This window comes from Rhinatrema bivittatum, chromosome 2 (genome assembly GCF_901001135.1).
Source record: "Rhinatrema bivittatum chromosome 2, aRhiBiv1.1, whole genome shotgun sequence".
In the NCBI taxonomy this organism is placed as follows: Eukaryota; Metazoa; Chordata; class Amphibia; order Gymnophiona; family Rhinatrematidae; genus Rhinatrema; species Rhinatrema bivittatum.
In genome coordinates this window covers 464,631,460-464,657,287 of record NC_042616.1, presented here as the reverse complement: position 1 = coordinate 464,657,287, position 25,828 = coordinate 464,631,460, and the positions used below count along the sequence as shown (strand labels likewise).

General features: G+C 45.5%; 1 protein-coding gene across 9 annotated transcripts in view; it reads right to left on the bottom strand.

Moving 5' to 3' along the window:
• Positions 1-25,828, bottom strand: part of RELCH (RAB11 binding and LisH domain, coiled-coil and HEAT repeat containing) — a 500,624-nt gene that overhangs the window by 149,573 nt on the left and 325,223 nt on the right. For all 9 annotated transcript variants that reach the window (XR_003854685.1, XM_029590486.1, XM_029590488.1 and 6 more), the window contains 2 exons: positions 25,270-25,349; positions 11,658-11,764 (listed from right to left, as the gene is read on the bottom strand). Coding sequence is in view for 8 of the 9 variants with exons in the window: in XM_029590486.1 (XP_029446346.1) it covers positions 11,658-11,764; positions 25,270-25,349 (187 nt within the window). In the remaining variant the exon portion in view is untranslated. The remainder of the gene's footprint in view (positions 1-11,657; positions 11,765-25,269; positions 25,350-25,828) is intronic.

The following is a 25,828-nucleotide window of genomic DNA, read 5'->3' as shown; positions in this document are numbered from 1 at the left end:
CAAAACTCCCTGGTGGTCCAGCGGGGGGTCCAGGAGCCATCCCCTGCATGCAGACCCTCGGAGCCGGTTTCAAAATGGCGCCGATAGCCTTTGACCTACTGTCACGGGGCTACCGGTGCCATTGGTCAGCCCCTGTCACATGGCCATCGGCACCATCTTGTGCTCCTACCATGTGACAGGGGCTGACCAATGGCACTAGTAGCCCCTGTGACATAGCATGGGCAGAGGCTATCTGCGCCATTTTGATTACTGGCAGCCGACGGCCCACAAAACTTGCCAAAAGTCCAGCGGGGGTCCGGGAGCGACCTCCTGCACTCGGACCGTCAGCTGGCAGTAAACAAAATGGTGCCGATAGCCTTTGCCCATACTATGTCACAGGACCTACCGGTGCCATTGGTCAGCCCCTGTCACATGGTAGGAGCACAAGATGGTGCCGATGGCCATGTGACAGGGGCTGACCAATGGCACCGGTAGCCCCTGTGACATAGTAGGTCAAAGGCTATCGGCGCCATTTTAAAACCGGTACCGAGGGTGTGAGTGCACGGGATGGCTCCCGGACCCCCCCCCCCCCCGCTGGACCACCAGGGAGTTTTGGTAAGTCTTGGGGGGGTCAGGAGGGTGGGGGTTGTAGTTAATTTAATTTTAGTGGGGGAACGAATCGAAATGGACGTATTAACGACTCGGGGCGCCATACGGCCGAATGCAATGTATCCGCCCCCCTGACGAAGCCGAATCCCGAATGCAACGTATGGCGTCCCTCTGCACATCCCTAGTGCTTACAAGATTCCGGCACTCTAAAAGGCTATCTAAAGGACATAGAGTTCTGGTATTGAAGAGCTTACATAGGTTACAGGGTTGAGCACTTTGCAAAGGTCTTTCAGGTTGAGGAGGAGGAAAGGGGAATTCAGAGATGGTGTTTGCAGAGGGATGAGGTAATGGTTTTTGAGATTCTGATGCTCCCAGGGCAGTGAGTTAAAAGGTCCAAGTTGCCCAGAGTCCCCCTCCCCAAAGTGTAAAAAAAACAACCCCCCCCCCCCCCCAGATCCTAGGGGTCTTCTGAGACCCTTCTGTCCTACCCTCCCTAGAGGAGGAAGCCTCAGCGGAAAAAAATGTGTTTTAAATTGCACAATGCAGGCCCTTCTAATCCCCTTCCCTCTGGCCTTAAGACCTTCTCATAGTACTCCCCCCCCCCCCATATCATCCCCCCTTGGGCCTATCTTTCAACCCTGGTGGCCTAAAGAGGCCCAGAGTGTTCCTTAGGTTTCTGGCCATGTGCAGTCTCTGGAAAAAATGCACTGGCTAGTTTTCAACTTCTGGTCCTATCATGTGATAGATGCAGTCAGTCCCTGACTTCCCTTATCTCCTTCAAGTGGTGTTGATCCTTCAGTTTCAGCTTGCCAAAGAAAAGTATTCTGAGTTCCTCTATCCCCTTTCTTATTTACACTGCCCAAAGCAATTAGGCAGAAAGGGATATTTATGGGATAGATATAAAGAATGACAAACATAAAATTGCACTTTATGATGCTTATTGTATTTGTGGATAAACTGGGATTTGGTGTTTCCTGCTGCGTTGGAGCTACTGCTATGCTTTTCATATTGGGTTACAAGATTAACTTACATAAATAAGATTTCTGCATTTGGAACATGGACAAACTGGTTTACTCTTTTTGTGTGTGGGTCATATCTAAAACCTGTTACCTAAAGAAGCTTGTCTAATGGACAATTTATTGTATTTTAGAAACCAACCAAGGCTTCATTATTTGCCTTGGCTTTTCTGAATATCCTTATTTCTGTTGAAGTCTGGATGGTCTCAACCGCATGTGCCAATTGTTGTTTATAGGTGGCTAGCCCTAGCACCCACAGTTAATTTTAACTGTATTTAATGGTCAGGGTAGCTTTTTCAATCAGTGTCTTTTTATTCTTTTACTTTTACTAGGGGGCTCTGCTCACCAACCCTGTCAGTGGGGTCTCCACTCTAGACTCCATGTCTGTGTGGGGGCGTTTAGTAGAGAAGACCTGGATAAAGGTGCGTCAGAAGGCTTGCAGAGGGTGTGTAGAGGTGGGAGTATGGTTGGGTATATGGGGATGGGTGGGATGTATGTTTGGGGTGATGCAGTTCGTATGTGTTGTTGGGCTGGTGTGGGGGTGTAAGTTGTATGATGTATTGCTGTGGGTGTGTGAGCACTTTTCCCCCATGCGCTTTCCACATTCCTCCTCTAGGACTATCCTCCCTACTTGCATGGGAATGGTGTGTATGTTTTGTAGGTGTGAATGTGTGTGTATTGGAGGAGATTTAGTGGAGATGTGTGTGTATTGGGGTGGGGGAGTGTTGGGGAGGGAGTGGGTGGGTGGGAATGTTAGGGAGTGAGCAAGTAGGTGTTGGGGAAGGAGCAGGTAGGTGTTGGGGAAGGAGCAGGTGGGCTTTGGGGAGTGAGCAAATGGGCAGGGGCATAGCAAGCGAATGGGGTGTTGGGGGTGGAAATTGGTGAGTCTGGGTGTGAGTTGGGGTGGATGTGCGTGTGTTGGGGGAGTGAAGAGGTAGATGTGTGTGTGGGGGGAGTTGGGGAGGTAGATGTGTGTGTGGGGGGAGTTGGGGAGGTAGATGTGTGTGGGGGGAGTTGATGGGGATAGCAGTGGGTATGGAAGTGTGCGTGAGGCTGGAGGGAGTTGGGGATGATGAGTGTGTGTTGGAGGGTGATGTATATGTTGGGGAATGGATGGGTGTGTTGGGGGGAGTTTATTTGGATGGGAGTGTAGGGGAAAATTGATGGGGGTGTGGGAGGAGATGATGGTGATAGCAGTGGGTATAGGGGTGTGTGTGTGTGTGAAGCTGGGTGTGCATGTGGGATAGTACAGGGGGTGTGCATGGGGATTGGGAGATTTGTACTCTCCCACTACCTCACTCCTCCTGCCCCTTCCTTCACTCCTTCCTCTCTCCCCACTGTTCCCCTCCTGCCCCCATTCTACCTCCTCTCTTTTACTTCTCCAATCACCCCTCTCCTCCCATTATACCCCCTCTTCTCACTGCACTTTCCCCTTCCCTCTCCCACAATGACCCCTCTCTCCTACTGCTCCCCTTGTTCCTCACTTTCCCACTACATCCCTTCCATCCCACTGTTCTCCTCCCTCAGCCCCTCATTCTCCTGCTGCCCTCTCTCCCCAACTGCCCATTGCTCCTCTCCATTTCTCTCCCTTTCACTATCCTACTGCACCACCTCTCCCCTACACCTCCTATCCCACATCCCCCCTCCTAGCCAGTTTGCACCTTGGGCTCTGAGGTCACCTTTGTGTGGTTGATGGGGCCTGGGAACCTCCACCAGTTATTCTGCTGCCTACTGTCCCTTCTCTTTCTCTCCTGTGCTGGGGTGAGGGGCAAGAATCCCTACCAGCATTTTTGCTGGCGGTGCCCTTAAAAATTTACTTGTGCTGGAGGGGCCCAGAAAACCCCCTTCTAATTCTTCTGCCGCCTGTGTTGCCATTCTTCTTTCACTGGTCCATGCAGAAAGCCCCACCAGCCCTTTTGATTCTGGTGCCTCTGTTTGTTTGTTTGTTTTTTTTGAGGGAGTGGGCATTTTGCGCTGGTGGGGCCTCAGATCCCCCACCTGCTCTTCTGCTGCCTGCCACAGTTTTTCTTTATCTCCTGCATTGTGGGGTGCTCTTGTGCTGCCAGTGCCTCCATGATTTTGTTTCCTTGGGCTGATGGGGCCCGGGAGAACCACACCAGCCCTTCTGCTGCTCGTACTGCTGCTCCACGTTTGCTAGTGGGGCCTGGGAAGCCTCCACCAGTTTTTCATTTGCCAGCTGCACTGGCTGGCCCTGTGCCATGACCAGGGACGGATTGCAGAAAAATATTGGCCAAGGGAATTTTCTCAAAACCGGTCCCATAGGGTATCTGACACCCTCATGCACATTCCCTGCAGCACGTGTCAATAGCTCCCCAAAGAATGCCAAGTTAACCCTGAAATCCAGCAGAATTGAGCCAAAGTATCTCCAAAATAATCATCTTTCATAAATAACTAAGAAGCTGAGCACATTCTAGACCAGGGATGAGCAGATCTGCAGCCCCTGTTCCATCCATGCAAATTGGTTGGGTCCCCTACACTTCTGCTTATATTGCTTATGCAGATATATCCTGGATTCCTGGTTTGCCTCAAACCAGTTGCAAGTAATGGCACTGCCAGCCAGTATCAGACATACACACACACACAGTCACAAACAGATTTTTAGACTGCAGACTTTATTGGCACATACATAAGTACTTGGGTTCCTGCCAGGTGCTTGTGACCTGGATTGGCCACTGTTGGAAGCAAGATGCTGGACTTGATGGACCTTTGATCTGACCCAGTATGGCAAGACTTATGTTAAGACCCATACACTCTCTCAGATACACACCCACACACTAAGAATGTATGTGTCTGTTTCAGAGAGAAAGATACCATACACATACTCTCTCTCACAGACAAAGTGTGTATGGGCATGTGTCTTTCTAACACTCCCTCTCTGACAAGCTGATGTTATGCTGCTGCTTTTGTCTTTATACAGTAAGTGCCCGCAGTCCAGTACTGCTGCATCATGGTGTAAAGTTCTTTCTTGCTATCAACCCTTCCCCCATTCTGCAGCAGCCCCCTCCCTTTCCCAATCCCATTGTCTAGGAGAATCCCTGGTTCCACAGTCAGCTGCTTCTCTCAGAGCTCTGGACAGTTACCTCAGAAAGAAGCCTATCCAAAATTGTATAGGCACTTCCTCCTGGGCTTATCCCCTTCCTTCTTGTGCCTATAAGCTTGCCTCCACTTCTCCAGAACCCTCCCACCAGTTCAGTACATTCCCACTGACTGCAGGCTACACAGTCTGCTGCTTTCATGGTTCCCCAGCCTCGGCTCTGCCTATCGCTTCCAGGGGCGGGGGGAACAGAAGTCACCCATACTGTTCCTCAGGCTTATAAAAAGAGAAAATTAAGCTCTGGCCGAGATTGGGGAGAGCCACTAATCCAAAGTAGCACTGCTCCAGATGGAATCCTGCTTTATCTTGCGGAGCCAGGGCTGGTGCAAGGGTATTAGGTGTCATAGGTGAACCTTACAGCCTTGCACACACTCCTGGCCCTCACCCTTCCCACAAACACTTTTTTAAAAATGTCTTTATAGCAACAGATTTTACATGAAAAAGAATATTCGGTATTCTAAGTTAAAAATATCATTTACAACATGTGCATTATTTACATGTAGTGCTGTGGTACCAACCAGAAAACTTTGCAAAAAAGACATCTGCAGCCATATGGTATTAGGACTATTATAAAGCATGTCAGCCTTCAGAAAGCTTTAAGTAAACTAAATTACGATATAGTAAACATCCCATATAAAAACAGCACTAACTGCCAGCACTCATACAGTAACAATACTCCCTATGAAAATGCAACACTGCAAATATTACCAGGCCCTAAAATACCAATACACCTCCTATTAGGAAAATAGAGTAAGTCAGGCTGCTATACATCCCTACACAGAAACTACATGCAGCAGAATACCTCACCTCGGTCACCTATACAGAACAGAGGTAAACCTTCGCCAAACACAGAATAGAGAGATCATAAACATAAACATGCAGACAAAAACTGAATTGGAAACCGCAACAAGCCATACTCTGTACGCAGTGCAACAATGGGAAAACCGAAACATCACCATGCCATATTAAACATCAAGCTATAAAATCAAGAAATATAAAACATGACAGTAAAACCATATTTATAGAACAAATATTTCAAAATAGCTGACAAAAAAATCCAATAATTAAAAACATTAAAAATTATTCAAATTTCCCAAACACCAATAAAAGATTTCAAAACAGAAATCACCAAATATGCAATAATCAAAATAAATAAGGATAGAAAAAAAATCACACACTCTCCATACCTGGGAATGCTGGATTTCCAGTCATCCTGTGATTGTTGTAGATTAATGGGGGAGTCTGGGAGGGAGGCATGCAGACTCTCTCATCACACACAATAATACACTCGTCTACTCCAATATGCTCACACACATCCTCTCTCTCTCCTCCCCATATGCTCCCTTTCTCTCACACATAAAAAACACATGCTCTCTCTCTTACACACACACACATGCACAGAGGCTCTCCTCCCCCTCTAACAGATGTAGCAGCAGCTTCCTCCTTGGGCCTGTGCAGCATCTCTCACACACACACACACAAGCTCTCAAATGTTCTCACACAAACACACACGCACATACATGCTCTCTCTCCCCCTCCTGGAATATGCAGGCAACAACAGCCTCCTCTTTGGCTTGCTACACCCACAAGCATTCTATCACAAACTCTCTTCACATGCTCTCTCTCTCTCACACACAGACATATGTTTCTTCCCTGGAATGTGCAGGCAGCAGCAGCCTCCTTGGACACACACAGGCTCTCACACATGCTATTTCACACTCAAACACTAGCTCTCATACATACTATTACTCACACTCACACATGCACTTGCTCACAGACAATACAAGTTCTCATACATGCTATTTCTCACAGATACACATATAAAAGCTCTCATACTTGCTAATACACATACATACAGTAACTCTCATGCATGCTATTGCTCACACACACACACATTCTCACACTCTCCCTCTGTCCCTGGAATATGTACAGTGCAGGCAGCAGCAGTAGTCCTGTCTTCAGTTATGTGGCCCAGCCCGATGCAGCAGCCTTCTCCCTTAGGCAGTGCGGCCCAGCCCGAAGAAGCAGTCTCCTCTCTTATGCGTGGAATTGAGCTGATGACAGTCTCTCTCTCACTCACTGGATCTCTTCACCAGTCGCCAGCGATACACCAGGGCCCCTTCTTCTGCCGCTGGCTTCAGGGGAAACGCCGGATGCAGAGGGTTCTCCTCCTCTACCGCTGGCTGCAGAGGAAATGCCAGCGGCACCACTGGACCTCCTCTTCTGCTACTGGCTGTGGGAGAAATGCCGGCGGTCTCGCTGGATCTTCCTATTGCTGGCGGGGAGTGGGAAACCGCCAACACATCATTTCGCAATGCCATAATGAGGGCTTCTCTAGTTCTGGCAGGGAGTGGGGAACCCTGCCAGCAAGTCATTTTGCAGCACCATGGATTTTTCTGCCAGCAGGGCATGGGAACTCTAATGGCATTAGAAATCAAAAAAAGGCATAGTGAGGCGGCCACTGCAGGGTTTTTTGAGGGGATACGGGCTGATCCAAAATTGTACCGCCCTGAGGAGGCCACCTCACCCTGCCTCATTATAGAACTGCCTGTGGCGGCCTCGCAGACCTTTCTTTGGGCCACAGCAGCTCCTCTTCTTTTCTTTGAGTGGAAAGCTAAAAAAAACAAACACGTGATGGGAGCAATTGGCTCACTGGGGGAATCCTGATCCCTTGATAGGCCAAGCTCACCCCTGGCCGTGCTGCAGGCTTTGGTGCTCTTCTCTTGCTGCCTACAGCCCCAACCTCCTGCTCCGGCTGAGGCCATTCTGTCGACATGGGCGGACATGACGCAGTGACTACCCGGAGCCCCTAATATTTTTATATCACCAAGAGATTGCATACATTTAGTTTCTGTGTGTATGGGCTTTGGTATGAAAGACATATTAGGATGTAAATAATTTGTCAGGGAATGTGTTGATGGGAGTTGTATGTGGTAGTGTGTGGGGAAATGAGTTGCGACAGTTTAATGGTAAATGAGTGGCTGTAGGGTCAGGGAATGAGGGCGGAATGGTGGGAGCTTTGGGGAGGTGAGTATGGGAATGTGCATAGGTTTTATGTTGGTGTATATCATTTTGAGAAGTGTGTGGGTTGTATAATGGTTGTAAAGTTGCAGCAATGGTGGGAGAAGAGGTTTCGAGGTAGTAAGCGGAAGGTAAGAATGAACATTTGGGATTTGTGTTTTGGTTTGAAGTTGTGGGAGGGGAGTGTGTTCAAATGGAAGGTTTATGGGCGGGCTTTTTGTGGAGATAAATGTGTGTGGTTAAATGGTTTGTGCAGGGATAGTGGGTACATATATGGGTGTTCACTGGTCGTGTTTATGGTGGGTTTGATGTGTTGGAAGATGGTTGTGGTGCATCTGTGTATGCGGGACCACAATCTTTTCCTACCAATACTGTGTTTTCTCTGTCTTCTCATGTCCTCTTCTTCCCATTTCCCTTCTCCAGTTCTCTTTTGGATTATGCATTTTTTTCAACCTTCCCACAGTCCCCTCTGTGCACATAATACTATTTTCCACCCTGCTTTTCCCCTTTTCCCCTTATCCCTTGTTCATTGTCTTCCCTTTACTTACCCCTTCTTCCACTGTGTTGTTGAGTGTTTGCAGGAGGGGTACAGTGTATGTGGAGTATGCATATGAGTAGCCATGGGATGTATAAAGGTTTGTGTTGGTGGGGTGGGTGGATGATGTCTGGGTATGTGAATGGTGTAATGTGTTGCGAATGGGTGTGTGTGTGTGTTGTGACTGAATACATGGTCTTGTAGGTGGTGCGAGTTGCTGGGCAAGTTTGCATGTGAATGGGCAGTCACAGTATATTTCAGGCATTGTGGGGATGTGGAGGTTCATGGAGGTGTCTGGATTGGAGTGCATGGGGACATATATTTCCTGTGTGTGATGTAGACGGCTGTAGCGTGGTAGTGGAGTACAATTTATTTTTTTAACAACATATTTGTTTTATGTCACCATAAGCGGTGGATAAACGGTATAAAAACTACATAATGCAAATACATACTTCACTGGAATTATTTGGAATCAGAGAGCAAATCTGATGTTTCATTATCTGGGCATTTTAACTGCAAAAGATTTAACTGATTTTCAAAAAGTTGAATTATGGACCATTGATACACATCATGAAGAATTTAAACAGATGGAAATATTTTCCTCAAAAAAGCAGAAGTCAATTGAAAAAGAAGAACGGTTTGCTGGTTTATTTTTTAGGCTCCTTGACATCGCAAGAACAATTAAAGTCCTCATCACTATGAGTGCTCTCTCTCTAAGGAATAACCTTCTGATATGGGGTTCTGTGAAAGTGCCAATATAATTTATGGAACTATCAAAGTACCTTTGAGGTAGATTTTTGTTCATGCTGAAGTGTGTACATGATGGGTGATTGTAGCATCATCAGCATTTAACTACAGGTGTTTTATTATTTCATTGATAGACATTAAAAAGCATATGGATTAGAAGACTGCACTCTTAAAATTTATTTTTCTATTTAGCTGAATATTAGCTTTGGTGGCTCACAAAATCTATCAGTTTCTACTAAAAGGTCTATTGAAGTATTACACACCAATTTTTAAATGTCATTTTCAGAAACTGAAGGTTAAGAAATGGAATCAGACTTATTCACTATCATTCCTTTTTAATTAGGCTGGATTTCACCTTCAATTCCTCAGAGTATTTTCTTTTGATGGACTATGATGGTTTAAAATGAAGACAACTGTTAAATCAAAACAGGACAGCATCTTGGTGTTTATAGCGTATGCACAGTTTTTTCAACATTATTTTGGTTTCCTGCTGTAAAATTTCCTTACTAACGATCAGCTCACATGCAAATGAAAAGGCAAATAATCCAAGCAGGCAATTGTTGGCACGTAGTTTTGTGTTAAACAAGTGTCCACAAAACTATCATATTCTGCAACAGTTAAATTACAGAAGCACAACAAAGAATATAAGTTGGAAAACTGTATTAAAAAATTACTTGAAACTAAATTTGAAATCTACTTAAAGAAAAGCATAGTAACAAACAGAAAAATGGTTGTATTAGCACAAATCTGAAAGCTGAAGTTGCAGTGCTAGCCAAGGCTATGACCTTCAGCTACTAATCATGTTTATGTCTTTTGAAAACATTCATAATTCAAAAGCTCCTGTCTGCAACTCATCTCTTGTTTACAACAGGCATTAATGTTTGTGTAAGATGCCTTAATTGTCAATAGTCAAGGTTAAAGCCTTAAAGACTTATTACTGCTCAAGTTTCATATTTGTGCTAATTCAAACATTATTCCGTAAATCCACACAAAAGAATTAAATTCTTGAAGCATTATGTTTAGGGACATTTCAACAAAATTTTTACAATCTAACAGTAGAAGTAATAAAACTAAAACTACCCAGGCCTAACAACTGACAGGCCTGGAAGACTGATAGAACTGCATTACAAAAGAAAAGAACAGAGAAGGTACTAAGAGGAAAATAAATGGCTTTTATAATTATTTATTTTCTATGAAAAAGAAAGAAGTTGACCAAAGGAAGGATATTGTTTCACAAATAATGTGCAGTAAGGAAAAAGCAGTAGAAATATAAAATAATGTGAGTCAGGACACAAAGATGGAGAACGGAAGAGTAAGAAGCAGTATATACTGAGCAATAAACAGTACACACTGAGGTGAGAGGAACAAAATAAAGATTATCACAAGAGTCACATAATAAATATGGGAGGTAAAAAGGAAATCAAGTGGCATTAAAACAGGAAAGAGAAAAGATATTTTGTATTCACAGAGCAGAGAAAGGGAAGACAAGAAGAGAATTGCAAGTGTACCTCAAAGATTACAAATATGTGGGTAAGTAACCTGACAGAAAAGAAAGGAAAAAGAACAGATTAATAATTAAAGCATGCAAACTGCCACCCTTACCAGACAATTCCATATAAGGAAGGTAACTGGGATCAAAGGTTAGGCCAACACTTCTATAAAAGTTGAGAGAGTGGTTATATAACCAGTGACAAAGGAACTTATTCATAAATTACTTTTTTCCCCAATCTGTGCCTATGAACAAAATCTTTAAGCCAAGATTTTAAAAGGGCTATGTGTGTAAATTTCGGGGTTTACATGCATGGCCGGGCCTTGCGTGGGTCGTGCACATTTTACAATAGGCCAGGGTACGCGCAGAAGTGCAGGGCCTCTCCAAAGGGCCGGGCCGGGGGGTGTGCTCTGGGCAGGGAGGGGCAGGCCAGGACAGCGCCATTAGCCACTGTCCCGGGGAAGACCTGTGCTGGCAGCTGGCCAGAGTGCGGAGTTTACTTCAACTTCGAAGTTGAAGAAAGTAGTAAAACAAAACAAAAAAAAAAGTTAATAGGTAGTGGTGGGGGAGGAGAGAGGAAAAGGTAGGAAGTTTAGATAGGGGTATAGGGAACTTATTTATTTATTTAGAATTTTTATATACCGAAGTTCTTGTTGGGAAACAAATCAATCCGGTTTACAGGGAACATCAAATGCCTACGGCCTTGAATCAGTGCCCATGGCTTTACAAGAAACAGATTAAACAGAACGATTCCATAGAAGAGTAATATGGTAACTCTCTCTGGGTTTTGAAACTTCTTTCCTAGTTCACTCCTTAATTGGAGCGGACTGGGAGGGAACTGGGGAAGCCCTACTCGCGTCACCATGCGGTGCTTTGGAAAATTTCCGGCCCCCCCTGCGTGAGCGAGTTGTGGGCTGTGCGCGGGTCTTAAAATCAACCCCTTAATGAATAAAGATCTGAGAGCGGAAAATAGAAGAGAGAGAATGAGAAACTGGGAAGCAGGGGAGCTCTGTCTTTCTCAAGTTCAGCTTAAAAAAGTGAAGTTCCATTTAGAGAGAGTCAAACATTGAAGATGATGAAAATGACGAGCGAAAGGAAAAGCAAGCTGCATAGCAGTAGCAGAAAAACATTTCATATTCATGTTACCCCAGTTCCACAAACGAAGCCTTAAGGCTGTCAAGAGGCGCATGTGACAAGGAAAGCATGGTCATTACATCCTCTAAGAATCCAACTAACAGTTTGCGGTCTTCTTCCTGGGCAGAGGAAAAATGAAACACAATGTAAAGTTTGAGTGATATAGCAAATGTATGCTACAAGACAACTGGAAAAAACCCATGTAAACTGAACAGAATTTTAAGCGTTACAGGTTTAATAAACTGACATTTGCCAAGACAAAGGTCAATATACAAAGCCTTTAAGTGGGTAACTTTTCGAGTTACCACATCAAAACCAAGCTTTGCGTATTTCCTCCACCTACTGCATTAATTTCATATGCACAACTTTTTTTTATGCATACACAATTTAACCAGAGAAAAGGAGCATTAAGAGACAGGTTCCAGAGAGGGTGGAGCTAAGCTTTACCTAGTGAGTGCACACTTTGAATCATCTGACTAAAGTTACATGCACAAGTCTGGTCAAAAAAACAGCTGTTGTAACTATCAAAATAGGTTCAGTGCCACTATTGTTGAACATCTGGGAAAAGTTATGCATGTAACTTACGTCGGATAAATTTAGCGCTTGCCGGCTTACTAAATATTGACCTCTGAGATCTCTGTGCCCCTCCTGCATGTATCTCAAGGGGATCCACTGTTTGTTAAAAGAAAGCATTTCACTTTGCCAAGCTTGCTGATCAGAATTTGTTAAAACATATTAAAGTACATAATTAATAATAATAATAATAATAATAATAATAAAAGACAGCCCAAGAGTGATATTGAAAAACAAAAGGAGACTGCCATGCATTCTTTTGTTAGGAATACTATTGTAAAGAAACCTTGTAATTGCTTACCTCAGAAGGCTGTGATTTTAGAAACTGTACCTAGTTTAAAAATGAGTCCTTTTTTTTTTTGTTTAATATTTTAAAATGGTGTTTGTAATTGATTCCAACAGTATTACTTCAGGCACAGAACTCCATAGTAACAGAAGACAATTTTTAGGGAGGGGAGGTTGCCGGCTGGAGGGTACTTTGCATCCGTACGCCTGCAAGCTGATGTTTAAAGGGAAATCCATTTATTAGCCAGACAGCAGAGACCTCTTACCACATACTATGCAGATGCAAAGTATGTGGGGTAAAGAATGCACTGAGATTTCAGTTTTGAAATGAAATCCCATAGTGTACTTCAGTCGGTTTGCCCTCGCTCTGCCACTCCAGTAGAAAGCAGAGTTGCTTACCTGTAACAGGTGTTCTCCTAGGACAGCAGGATGTTAGTCTTCATATATGGGTGACATCACCAGATGCAGCCGGCATGAAAAACGTTTGTCAGTGTTTCTAGAAACTGACTAGCACACTGAGTATGCCCAGCATGTCACTATCCCCGCGTCCACCTGGGGTCCCCTCTTCAGTCTCGTAACAGAATTAATGAGCGAAAAACAAAACAACAAAATGCAGAAGAACCCAACTCCGTGGGGTGGCGGGTGGGTTTCTGAGGACTTGGACAAGCAGGATGGTAGTCCTCACATATGGGTGAATACCAAGTTACAAGCTGCTCCCGGATACATCGACCAACAGCACCTGACTGGGTGTCAACAGGCACAAGAAATTACGGTGCTGTTGGTAACAGAGGGAGACAGTCTGAACCCTAACAATGGGCCCTAGGAAGGGAGAGTTGGGTTTAAGGCTGAAAGAGATTGTGAAGGACAGATTGGCCGAAGCTACTGTCATGCTGACCATCCTTGTCCAAGCAGTAGTGAGCAGCGAACATGTGTAGGAAACTCCACATTGCAGCCTTGAAGATGTTGGCAATGGGAACTGCCCGCAAGTGGGCTACCGACACTACCATAGCTCTCACAGAGTGAGCCTTGACATGGCCTCCAAGCTGAGGGCCCATCTGCACACAGCAGAAGGACATACAATCCACCAACCAGTTTGACAGAGTTTGCTTGCCCTCCACAACTTCCAATCTATTTCTATCGAAAGATATGAAGAATTGCGAGGACTTCCTGTGGCCCGCTGTGCGTTCCAGATAGAAAGCTAAGGCTCTCTTGCAATCCAAACTGTGCAGAGTACCCTCTCCCTGGTGTGAATGAGGCCTTGGAAAAAAGGTGGGCAGAATAATCAATCGACATCAAAATCAGTCACCACCTTAGACAGGAACTTAGGATGCGTACTTAAACCCACCCTATCATGGAAGAATTCCGTGTAGGGCAGACACATCACAAAAGCCTGAAGCTCACTAACTGCATGCCAAAGTGACTGCCACCAGGAAGAGAACCTTCCAGGTCAGGAACTTCAGATTGCAGAGGCTTGAAAGGATCACGCATGGGCTGTGCCAATACCACATTGAGGTCCCAGGACTCAACAGGAGGCCAAGGGGGAGGCTTCAACTGAAGCAGACCCCATAAACCGTCCTACTATGAGCTGCACAGAGATGGACATACCACCAACACCCTGATGGTAAGTGCTGATGGCACTCAGGTGTACTCTCACTGAACTGATTTTCAATCCAGCCTCTGAGAGGTGCCACAAATAGTCCAACAACTTCAGAGTGGGACAGGCGTATGGATCTAAGTTGTGACCCTCACACCAGATGGAAAACCTTTTCTACTTCAGACTGTAAGACTTTCTGGTGGAAGGCTTCCTGGAAGCTACCAGTACCTGAGAAACGTCATCAGAGAGGTTAAGGGACCGCAGGATTAGCTTGTCAACATCCAGGTCATCAAAGCTAACGACTTGAGGCTCAGCCTGCCCGGATCCTGCGTAATCAGATCAGGGGAGGTCCCCAGCCTGATAAGATCTCTTATTGACATGTCCCGCAGGAGTGGAAACCAGACCTGTCTTGGCCAAAAAGGGGCCATCAGGATCATGGTCCCCTTGTCCTGGTGGAGCTTCAAGAGAATCTTCATTACCAGCGAAGCAAAGGATACGAATACAGAAGCCCCTTGCCCCAATGGCAGGCAAAGGCTTTGAGGCTGGTAGTTCATCTGCCCTGAACAGGGAGCAGAAGTGGCTCACTTTACTGTTGCAAGGGGAGCCAAAGAGATCCATGTCTAGAGTTCCCCATAGGTGGAAGACCCGGTTCGCCACTGCTAGATTCAGCTCCCACTCGTGCGGTTGGAAAGCCCGACTCAGTCAGTCCGCAACCACATTCTATGTCCCTGTTAGGTACATTGCTCACAATAACGTGCCCTGGGACAGAGACCAAGCCCTTATCTGTACTGCCTCTTGATAGAGGAGGAATGAGCCAGTGCCCCCCTGCTTGTTTATATACCACATCGCCACCTGATTGTCTGTCTGGATAGGACCACTTTGTGGGACAAGTGATCCTGAAACGCCCAAAAAGCGTAGCAGATTGCTCAAAGCTCAAGGAAATTGATCTGGCATTGAGACTCCTGAGCCCAGGGGGAGGCATTGGTGGTCAGTACAACCTGGGGCGGGGGGACTTGAAATGGAACCCCTGCTCCAGGTTAGACAGATCCTCCCACCAAGACCGGGAGACCTGGAGGAGCTGCATAATGCAGACACATGCACTGAGGTGCTGGGTCGCCTGTGCCCACTGAGACCACAGTGTCCACTGTGCTTTGCACATGCACAGATGGGTCCAAGGGGGTAACATGTGACCGAGAAGACAAAGCAACATGAGAGCTGAAACTTGCCGGCATCAGCAGACCAAACTCACAAGGGATGACAGGGCAAGTGCTCAATCTTGAGGCAGAAACGCCCTGGCTTGAGCTGCGTCCAGTCTGGCCCCAATGAAGCCCAGGTGCGTCAATAGGCTGAGATGGGACCTGGGGTAATTGATGAAAAACTCCAGAGACTGTAGCACCCCAATGGTCAGACAGAGCATGGAGCGCACCCTGCTAAGGGTTGCTCTTGACCAGTTAGTCATCCAGGTAGGGGAACATGTGCATGCTCTGATGGCAGAGATGCGTTCCCCCCCCCCCCCCCCCCAACTGCCAGGCAGTTGGTGAAAACCCAAGGAGCTGAAGCAAGGCCACATGGCAACAATCTGTACTGAAAGTACTCCCTGCCCACAATGAATCTTGAGATACTTCCTGTGATCAGGGAAAATCTCAATGTATTTATTTATTTATTTGGTGCTTTTCTATACCGGCATTCATGATACAATCATATCATGTCGGTTTACATGAAACTGGGGTACAATAACCTTAGATATTAACAAAGCGAAGAGAAGCAGAAGTTACAGTAAAACAGGGGTGCTGGAACTGGGGGAAGAACAAAGCATAAGTCGAGGGAGCACAGCCAGTCTCCTCTTTGCAGGAGTGGGATCAGGTGCCTAAAGAGACCATCTTGAACTTTTCTCTTTGCAGAAACTTGTTCAAGGCTTTTAGGTTGAGGATAGGGGAGAGCCCCCTGTTCTCTTTGGTATCAGGAAATACCGAGACTAGAACCCCTGCCCCAGCTGGCGCAAAGGGACAGGCTTGACCACTCCGGCCATTAGAAGGACAGAGAGCTCTGTCCCCAGTATTTCCTGATGAGTCTGCGGGGACATCCCTGAAGTTTAGCCTGTACCCTTGGGGAATGATGGAGAGAACCCATTGGTCAAAGGTAATGTGGGGCCAGTGGTCCGCAAAAAGATGCAGCCTGCTCCCAACTGGAGGGCAGGACGAAAGGGGTACGGCAGCCTGGCTCAATCTCACCCGCTCCCAGTCAAAACCCTATAGAGGGGCTTTGCTGGGGGGCTGGTTGAGTCCTGGGGACCCACTGTTGCCTGGGGCAACCCCGGGAGGCTGTGTGTGGCGTGCGTGCCCTTGAGGCAGAAGGGTAATATTTCCTCTGGTGATAGGAGGACTTCCTAGATTTCTGTCACAAAGATTTTCTGACAGAGGACGACAGGTCAGAAGCACTGGCCGAAAGATGCTGAAGGGTCTCATGGTAGTCCTTCAACTGGGCCACTGCATCCCTGATCTTATCTCTAAAGAGATTCTCCCCTGTGCATATCAGAACTGCCAGCTTCTCTTGTGCCTCCAGGCGAAGGTCCAAGCATGGAGCCAGGCCATTCTGCGGGCACCAATGCCCGCTGAAGCCAACCTGGTCACAGTCTCCAAAACATTGTAGGTAGCTCTCACCTCATGTTTACCTGCCACCAGACCCAGCTGTACCACTGCCGAGAAAGCGTCCTGGTGCTTGTTGCGTCCGGACTCAGACGGCTTCGTCCCACATGCCTCACCTCAATATTCGCTTTCTCCACCAGCCTCGGGAAAATGGCAACCGCCGCGTCTGCTTGCCGGCGTCCCTGGAACGGCTATGGCAAGGCATTCCGCCATGTTTCACCTGAGGGCCTCCTAGGGTGCGTGCGCTACCCATGTCTTTATTCCACCGTTGGCACGAACTTCGAGGGCGTCCCCCTCGAGTGACATCACAACATCTGGGTATTAGGCTGCTCATTTGCTGACTGACTGAGTTAGCAAGGATTGGATTCGTCCGGTCTAAGCTGCTCTGCTGTTTCTTGCTGCTGCTGGAAGCTCTCTCTACCCTCCGAGGTACTACTAACTTGGGTTCCCGCTCCTCGGGGGCCCTATGCTTCTTTCCAGGTGCCTATCCAGTATCCAGGTACTCGCTCCTCGAGGGCCTGAGTTGTCTACCTTGGTGCCTGCTACCTCTACCTGCTGGGAACTCCACCATTACAGCTACAAGAATGTGAGTAATCTAACATCTACCAGTCTGTCTCAGCTACAGATCCTCATTAGAGATCTGCATTGGAGCTCCCTATACCACTATTGTGGGATGGGTCTCCTCAGCCGAGGACCCAAGACTGCTGCTGCAGGAATCTACTCACTACTGCCACCTCTGGTGAACTCTACAAGCTGAATGATAAAAACTCTCTCTGTGTTTGTGCATCTGAGTCTAGCCTGGTACTGCAGTTCCCCGCAGGGCTCCTCCCTGTGGGAGTGGCCATCACTGCAGCACCTAAGAATCCACCAAACACCTCAAAACCATAACACTGCTGTTGAGGCAGGCAATCCGACAGCTCCTGGACTTGCTTCCATAAGTTCCGGTTGTATGGGGTCATATATACCTGGTAGGAGACAATACGGGTGATGAGCTTAGCGCCCTGGTAGATATTCCTACCCAGGGCATCCAACCCTCTATGCTCTCGACCTGGAGGAGCAGAGGTGTGGGTGTGGGAAAACTTGACTTTCTTAAGAGCGGACTCCATCACAACAGACAGATGCAGAAAATAGCGCCTCTCAAACCCCAATGCTTGTTGTATTAAGTAAATCGCGTCCGCCTTCTGATGGACCAGAGGAACGGTCACGGGGTATTCCCAGATCTTGAGTAGCAGCTCTTTAAAAATGTCATGGACTAGGACTGCCACTATTTCCTTTGGAGCATCCACAAACTGGAGGACGTCCAGCATTTTTTGCCGGGGTCCTCCTCAGTGAGGAGATGAAACGGGATGGCCTCCACCATCGCCCAGACAAAGCCCACAAAGGAAAGGTCTTCCGGAAGGGAACTACGCCTCTCGTCCGGTGGAGGCGGTTCCAAGAGAAGGTTGCCTGAGTCATCTGAGGAAGACTCAGAGGTATCATCCCCCCACGGATCATAAGGGGCATCCTCCTTGCTAAGATCCCCTGGGGACTGACGTGGAGAGTCCCTGCCCAAGCCTTTCATTTTAGGCACTGAGGGCTCCGATGACCCCGAGGGCATCAAGGGTGCTGACGGCATCATGATTCCCAATGGCCCGGGACCGGGGAATCATGGCCGCGGAACTAGTGGCTCCGCGGGTACCGACGGCTGCATCAACTCTTCCTCCTCTGAGGACCCAATGATGGGAATCACTCCGGAGGAGGGCATTGGTGGCTGCTGGGGCACAGATGGTACCTCGGGCACTGGTTGCGTCAATAGTAAGTCCAAAAGGACATCTAGACGCTCAAGCAGGGGTGCCAAGAGAGATGGCCCAGGCTACAGCACCGGCATGGGGACCAGTGCCGATGGCAGCTCGATACTCCGCAGGGTTCATAGCACTGCTAGCCGAACCCTGCGATCCAACTCTTCCTGAAAATCCGTTGAAGAGAGGACAGATTGAGGAGGAGGAAGAGGAGGTGTTACTAGAGCCTCCTCAGAACTCTGAGGAGGCTCGGTGTCCAGCACAAGTCACCAGTCGGGAACACCTGTGATCCCGGGTCTGATAGATGATGACGATTCCTCTTCAAGGAGTTGCTTCAGTGCTGGCACAGCGCTCGCTGGTGCCGTACCTGTCCTAGTGCCATGTAGAGACGGCGACTGGTGACTATGCTTGTGGAACTTCCCTCTGATGCACAGCATGGTCCTTCCCTGGCCCCAAGAAAGGCGAAGATCTCGATGTCTTGGAATACGAGTACACCGGAGATGGACTATCTCCAGCCTCTCTCTCTCTCGGGTCCTGGAGGAGGAGTAGAAAGGGACGGTATATCTAATTGCTCCATGCAGCCTCCAGGTGTTGATGCCCCCGACACTGGAGAAGATGGATAAGACTTTTTGGGTCCAAAAAACTTCTCCATCTTATCCAGCTGGGTGCAATGGCCTTCTGGGGGTCATCTGATTGCAGAGAGTGCACCCCTGGACATCGTGTGATGCCCCCAGGCAGAGGATATAAACCTCATGCAGATCAGTGATAGACATGGTCAGCAAGCACTGGGGACATCGTTGAAAACCGGACACCACCATAAAAAACAGCCGGCGAGTGGTCAATGGCCGGCGGCCACCGGAGAGTGACACCCCAGGAATCAACCACACCAAGAGAGAATTTCACACCTACGCACTGCAGGAAGGACACAGACCGGTGAAGAGGGACCCGGTGCAGAAACAGCAGAAAATTAATCGGAAAAAAGAATGAAGAGCAGAGCTCCAGTACTGCGAGGTAAACACTTCACGGAAAAAAAGACTGAAAAGAGACCCCACATGGACGCGCGGATAGTGGCATGCCGGCCATGCTCAGTGTGCCAGTCAAAATTTCTAGAAACATTTACAGAAGTTTTCTGTGCCGTTCTCCATCTGATGATGTCACCCACATGTGAGGACTACCATCCTGCTTGTCCTAGAAGAAAAGTAACCACACTACTTTTCTTTGCAGAGGAAGGAGAACAATTTTTAAAAGTTTTTTCCCACATGTATATACATATTTACCAGCAGAAATCACTTTGAAAACTGTCCCCTAAAAGCTAAGTTCTCATTATTACAGTTCTACATTTAGGGGTGAAATTTAAAAGCTTTGTGCATGGCAAAACTTGAAGATGCACGAGTATGTCTGACCGGCGCATGCTGAGCGGATTTTAAAAGGCGCCTGAGTACGCACACAAATAAGTTGCAAAAAAGGGGCATGGGCATCTGGAACTTTGCAACACACATGCTGGACTGATTCATTCTGGAACTTTAACAAGAAATGTGTATGTAAGTATTTGCGTGCACAAGCATGCGCTGGGGATCCCTGCCGCGTAACTTTACTATTGCTATGGATGGGGTGTAAGTAATAAACAAACAATTCTTGGCTAGTTGGCGGTGTTTTAAGGATTGGTACTAATGGGGTAAAAAGGAGGCTATTTAATTAGGGGGGTTAGGAAGTCTTATCCCTTACCTGAGTGAACTGAGAATGAAATGTGGAAACTGGTAATTGTGTTGGCCTGCATCTACTAAAATCCCTCCACTTATGCAGTAGAGGCGGAATTTGCGCACACATGCGTGCGTCCATATAAAATTGTGTGCACATGTACGCGCGTGCAACTTATTTTATATCATGCGCGCACATCTGCCCATATAACATGGCCGTATTCTTTGGTGCGAGCCGGTATACGTGCCTTCATGTGCACTCGTGTGCTGGTATCAAAGATACCATCTTAATTTAAAATTTTTAAAAAATCATTGCAATAAAAACCATGTTCTGTTTCCAAAATCACAGCCTCATACATTCAGCTGAGAGAAATTCTTAAAGGTTATGGTAATCCTCCTTTAATGATCATGAATTTTATTAATTTTTTTAAAATTAGAGACTCATCAAGTAGTTAGATAATGATGGACAGAAAGGATACAAAAGGCTAAGGATACAAGCTCTCAGCACTATTAGGTTCCTTCTTCAGAAAAAAAAAATCAAATATTAAAACAAAGGCATTAGTAAACCTGAATGCTTATATCCCTTAAGTTTTATAAGGGCATCATCTCTTCAACTACTTTGTTAGTTTTCTCTGAACTAGTTTTATTTTGGGTAAGCTAGCATGGTTCCTCTTTTCTACTTTAAATCCCATAATGCTTTCAAAATGGAACATTTCTGCCACTCAGCTAGCTACAAGACCTACTCAACTCTGACAGGAAAACATTGCTGGAATACTTGCAGCTGAATCTTTTCTTTTAATTAACAGCTTGGAGGTTGGGTTTTTTTTTTTTTGGCTAAATTCTGTTCTAAAAAGAATAGGTAGACTTTTGTACATATATAATTAAGATACTTGTCCTTAACCTCGCTTCATATCCTTGCTCAGGTTCCCTTTTAATATAAAGCTATCAAGTGTGTAGAACTGCTGTTTAGAAGCTATTTCTTGTTAGAAACAAATTGGTAGACCAAATAAAAATTGAATTACAAGTGTAGTAATTACTACATTCAAGTATATTCCGTTCAAACAAGAACCAAAAGATATAAAAACAATATAATTTACAGAAATAAATCCCGTGTTGCAAGTATAAGACAAGTCTTCACTTTATTTAAAGGTCTTACTTTACCTAAATATAACTCTGCTGTAGTAATAGTTGTAGTGCTGCTACTTTTCCTTTTTTCTGTCTTCAAAATTCTCCCCTTAATTCACAATGTGGCCAGTTGCATTTTTCAGCACTTAAGGGGTCAATTTACCCACATGTCTATATTTTCGACTTTGGGAAGTGACTATCTGGGGAAATTTGGGTTTTGTTGAATAGCAAGAGTTATAAAAACGTCTAATTCAGGAGACGTAGAATGGACAAAATATTTTTTATCAGGGATTAAATAATGACATTCAGGAGGCAGAACCCCTAAAAAACCCTCCATTAACGCTATCCGTTATGCCCATGAAACAGCCCACAAGTAACGCTGGAAGTGGTTGGGATCGCTGAGAACAGTGGACCTGGCACAGAGAAGAAGGATCACTTTTGAAGTTAATGGGTCAGAAAGCGGTGGGGGTAGGGGAAGCAGGAAGTTAACTTTTTTTTTTTTTTAGTAGGGAGAAGAGGGGGGCCTGGGTCAGCAGTGATACATATATATTTTTTTTTTAGGAATTTTGAAAGTTTTACAGATTTAAAGACTCTTTTGGCAGCTTTTTCAGACTGTGGCATGGGGAGTGGGGTAGACAAATGGGGTGGTGGGCATTGGGCCAGGAGGTCTGCAACTTTTTTTTTTTTTTTAAGATGCGCAACTTACCCAGACATCTGGTAAAGTAATGCGTTACCTGGTCACATGAATGAGGATAACTTTAGGTCTACTGGGCCATATTCAATCAATGATCGGTTAGGGTTAAAGTTATCCGGCTAAATGTAGCCGGATAACTTTAAAAAGATTATTCAGTGGGACATTTATCCTGCTAAATATACTGGATAAGTTATCTGGCTTACTGTAGCTGGATAACTTGTCCTCTAAATGGCCTACTGAATGTTGGCCTCCTTTGCTTCCTGTTTTACCATATTAGTCATTTTTAATTCCATTTGCATATTCACTCTTGACAACTCTCCCAGATTATCTTAGTTTTTCCAGATATGGCTGCCTGTCTTCTTTCTGTGAAATAATTTCAACCTAGTTTAAGCCTAACTATTTGTACAGTTTATAGAGTGCTGCTTCTTCAGAGTAAGAAAAAGGTATGTTGTATGTGTGGTCTTGCTGGTATTTTTTCCCCATTATCTCCTATGGAGTTAAGGAGTGTCTCTGAGTATATCTAAATGAGGCTGGACAGCGTCTGAATTCTGGGAAAGTGATTTTGTTTTTTTATCCTGAGATTATTGGACATCATGTCAGAGCATTATGGGCTAGATTTTGAAAGCCCTGCGCGCTGGTGCGCCTATTTTGCATAGGCCGCCGGCGTGCGCAAAGCCCCGGGACCCGCGTAAGTCCCGGGGCTGCGTAAAAGGGGCGGGAGGGGGTGTGTCCAGGGTCAGGGGGCGGTCCAGGGCGGGTCCAGGGGCGTGGCGACGGTTCGGGGGCGGGCCGGGAGGGCGGTCCCGAGTTCCCCGGCACTGCGGCCTGTGCCGGGGGATGCGAGGCGGTGCGCGCAAGTTGCCCAACAAAGGTAGGGGGTGGGCGGACGTGGAAGGAAAGTTCCCTCCGAGGCCACTCCGATTTCGGAGCAGCCTTGGAGGGAACGGAGGCAGGCTGCGCAGCTCGGCACACACAGGCTGCCGATTTTGTGCAGCCTTGCGTGCGCCGACCCCGGATTTTATAAGATATGCGTGGCTATGCGCGTATCTTATAAAATCCGGCGTACTTTTTAAGGATCTACCTCTATCTGTCCACTTCCTCTACTTAAATTCTAGATGTTAACAGTGGAAGAGCAACTTTACATTTCCAAATGGAATGCTGTCAGAGAGTGTGGGCAGACTTAAAACTTTGGAGAGGATTTATTTACTTTTCTCTCGAAGTGCTGGGAGCCTTTTGAAAACATAGGAAGTGATTATTTTTTATTAGTTTGAGCTGACAAATACATGAAACATTTCTATATCCCAAGTGTGTGTGTTTTTTGATGAGTGAATAGAGGAGGAACAGGTTAATTGTGTTACATTTATCAGCTTGCGGGCTGCCCCCACGAGTTGGCTCACTCACCCAATGCCACCCAACTGGACCAGCACTGCTGCTTTGCATGGCCAATGATGCTACCGCTTCGTGCGGTCGGGGACGCTACCATCCTCCTCCGGGCTGCTTCTAAACGCGTGGGATGGCAGATGAAGGCCTCACAGCGGGAAAACCAGCCATCTGGCGCTTCCTGATATCATCACACAGCTGGGTATTTAAACTCCAGCCGTGCAACGGGTTAACTATTTTGCAGTAGTGCTAGTTGCTGCCTCAGCATCCTCATCTCCAGCCTTGCCTTCCTTCTTCTAGCTTGCCTAACTGCTCTCGGACTGATTCATGGAACTGACTATAGCCTGTGACCCCCATTACTCTTGCTTGCTGCCCATGTGTGTTTGTGTGTGTATTTTCCTATGGGTAAAATGCTATATTTTATTCACAGAAATGGCTTTATTACTCTCTAATGAATTAAATTTGACAGTTGACAATGGCTAGAAATCTTGGATGTAGCCTAGCTGATGTGTGTGATAGGTTAATGTCATAGAAAGTTCCTGATAGTCTCTTCTGAAATATTTTCTTCATCTACCATATTTCCTGATGACTTCAACAGTCAATGAGATAATAGCTCATCATTCATATCTTCTTCCTCTGATAAGCCAGTAGAAAAGCATGGGTTTATAAATTATCCTTTATTTGTCCAAGGCAATCTCTCCATTAGTTTCTGCTGTTACCATTAGATTTGTAATACGTGCTGGTTTCTGCAAAAATCAACTTTGTGGTTATTGCTTCTGCTTTCACCCTATCCCCCTCCTCAGCTATTGTGACTCATTCAGAGCTCTGCTATATTTGGGGTTCTTTTCTGCTTACTCCAAGAGTGGATTTGAGGAGGAAAAAACTCTAGCAGTGGAATCCAGAGTAACTGGATGGGTCATAAGTATGAAGAGGGAGAAAAAAAAAACATGGAGTAAAGAGATGGGTTGAATACAGGCAAAAAAAGAAAAACATGCTATAATAAAAAAAAAAAGCTAAAAGCAGCTGCAGACCTGGGAAGTGGACAAACTCTGGACTGAGATTTTAGGTCATATCCAGCTTGTTGATAACACTCTTGATACATTCTGGCATTGGTATTGGTGATTTGAAATGGAAAGAAGAAAACTACAACAACCCCCCCCCCCCTTAAAAAAAGAAAGACCAGATATAATTTAGTTTTTGGGAACCCAAAACGCATAAGTAAATATTTTAGGCAGGATACGGGGATGGGGTTAAAATAAAATTTGCTGAAGTCATTTTTGGGAAAGGATGATTAGTTGCTTGGTATTTGTTATAATGCACCTGCTACTGCTTATGTTATATGGAAGTATACTAAATCTGATGGCTATTTTGTTGTTCATTGCTGAGATTAAAAAAAAAAAAAAAAAAAAAGGTCAGTTTTAAAAAAAAATGGGTTAGCTGGCAGTATTGTATCAGAATATAAGATGAGCTTTCCTTAGCGTACTTGGCATAATAGTAAATAAACATTTTTTGAAATTCCATATCTAATGTTTCGGTCTCCAGACAGAACCATTAACAGATACATTTTGATGGTTCTTTTTGGGGAATGTATTGTTGGAGATGGGTTTTGAATAAATACTTATTTAGTATTAGAATTTCCTTGGAATGTCTGTATAGCCTTTTTTTTTTCTTTTAAAGAAATTCCTTCTGCTGCCTGGGACCTCCATTTTTTTTTATTTTTTTGCTGGTTTTGTCCTCTTAAAACCTGTTTCTGATACTACCTTCATCTTGGAACATGGGAAGTATATCTGAAAGTGGAAGAGAGACAGAGTAGGTGCAATAACTTATTGGTCTAATGGTTTATTACACAATACCTGATTATAGCATGTAAGAACCCCAGTGGCATAGATAGGAACTGTGGCTTTTGTGAGCACCCCATTTCCTGCTGTAGAATCTAAAATACAAATACAAAATAGAATTAGAAAACAAACTCTTAAACTTCTTTTTTTTTTTTTACTTCATATTCACTATGGCTGTGAAATTATATTGTAATTTTAAATTCCTCTTCCTCCCATTATCAAATAGCTTTCCCCTCAAAATGGGCCTAAACTGTTATATAGCTGATATCAAAATATAGCTAGTATTATAAAAACTAATGAAACAAAAACACATTTTCAGATGTAGAAATGTGTTTAATAGCTCTGAGTGTGGTGTTTCGTATTTAAAGGCTGCAATTAACTTGAGAATTGCACAGAAAGCAAATTAAGCCAAAGTTATACGCATTTAAACTCCATGTCATAACACGGATATTACAGATATTTAATTCAAGTATCTTATATACAAAGTAGGTATCCACATGGTAATTACAAAACAAAAAGGGAACAGTAAACATAAAAGGAGAAAGTGGTATTAGTGAGGAAGGGTACAAGCGGA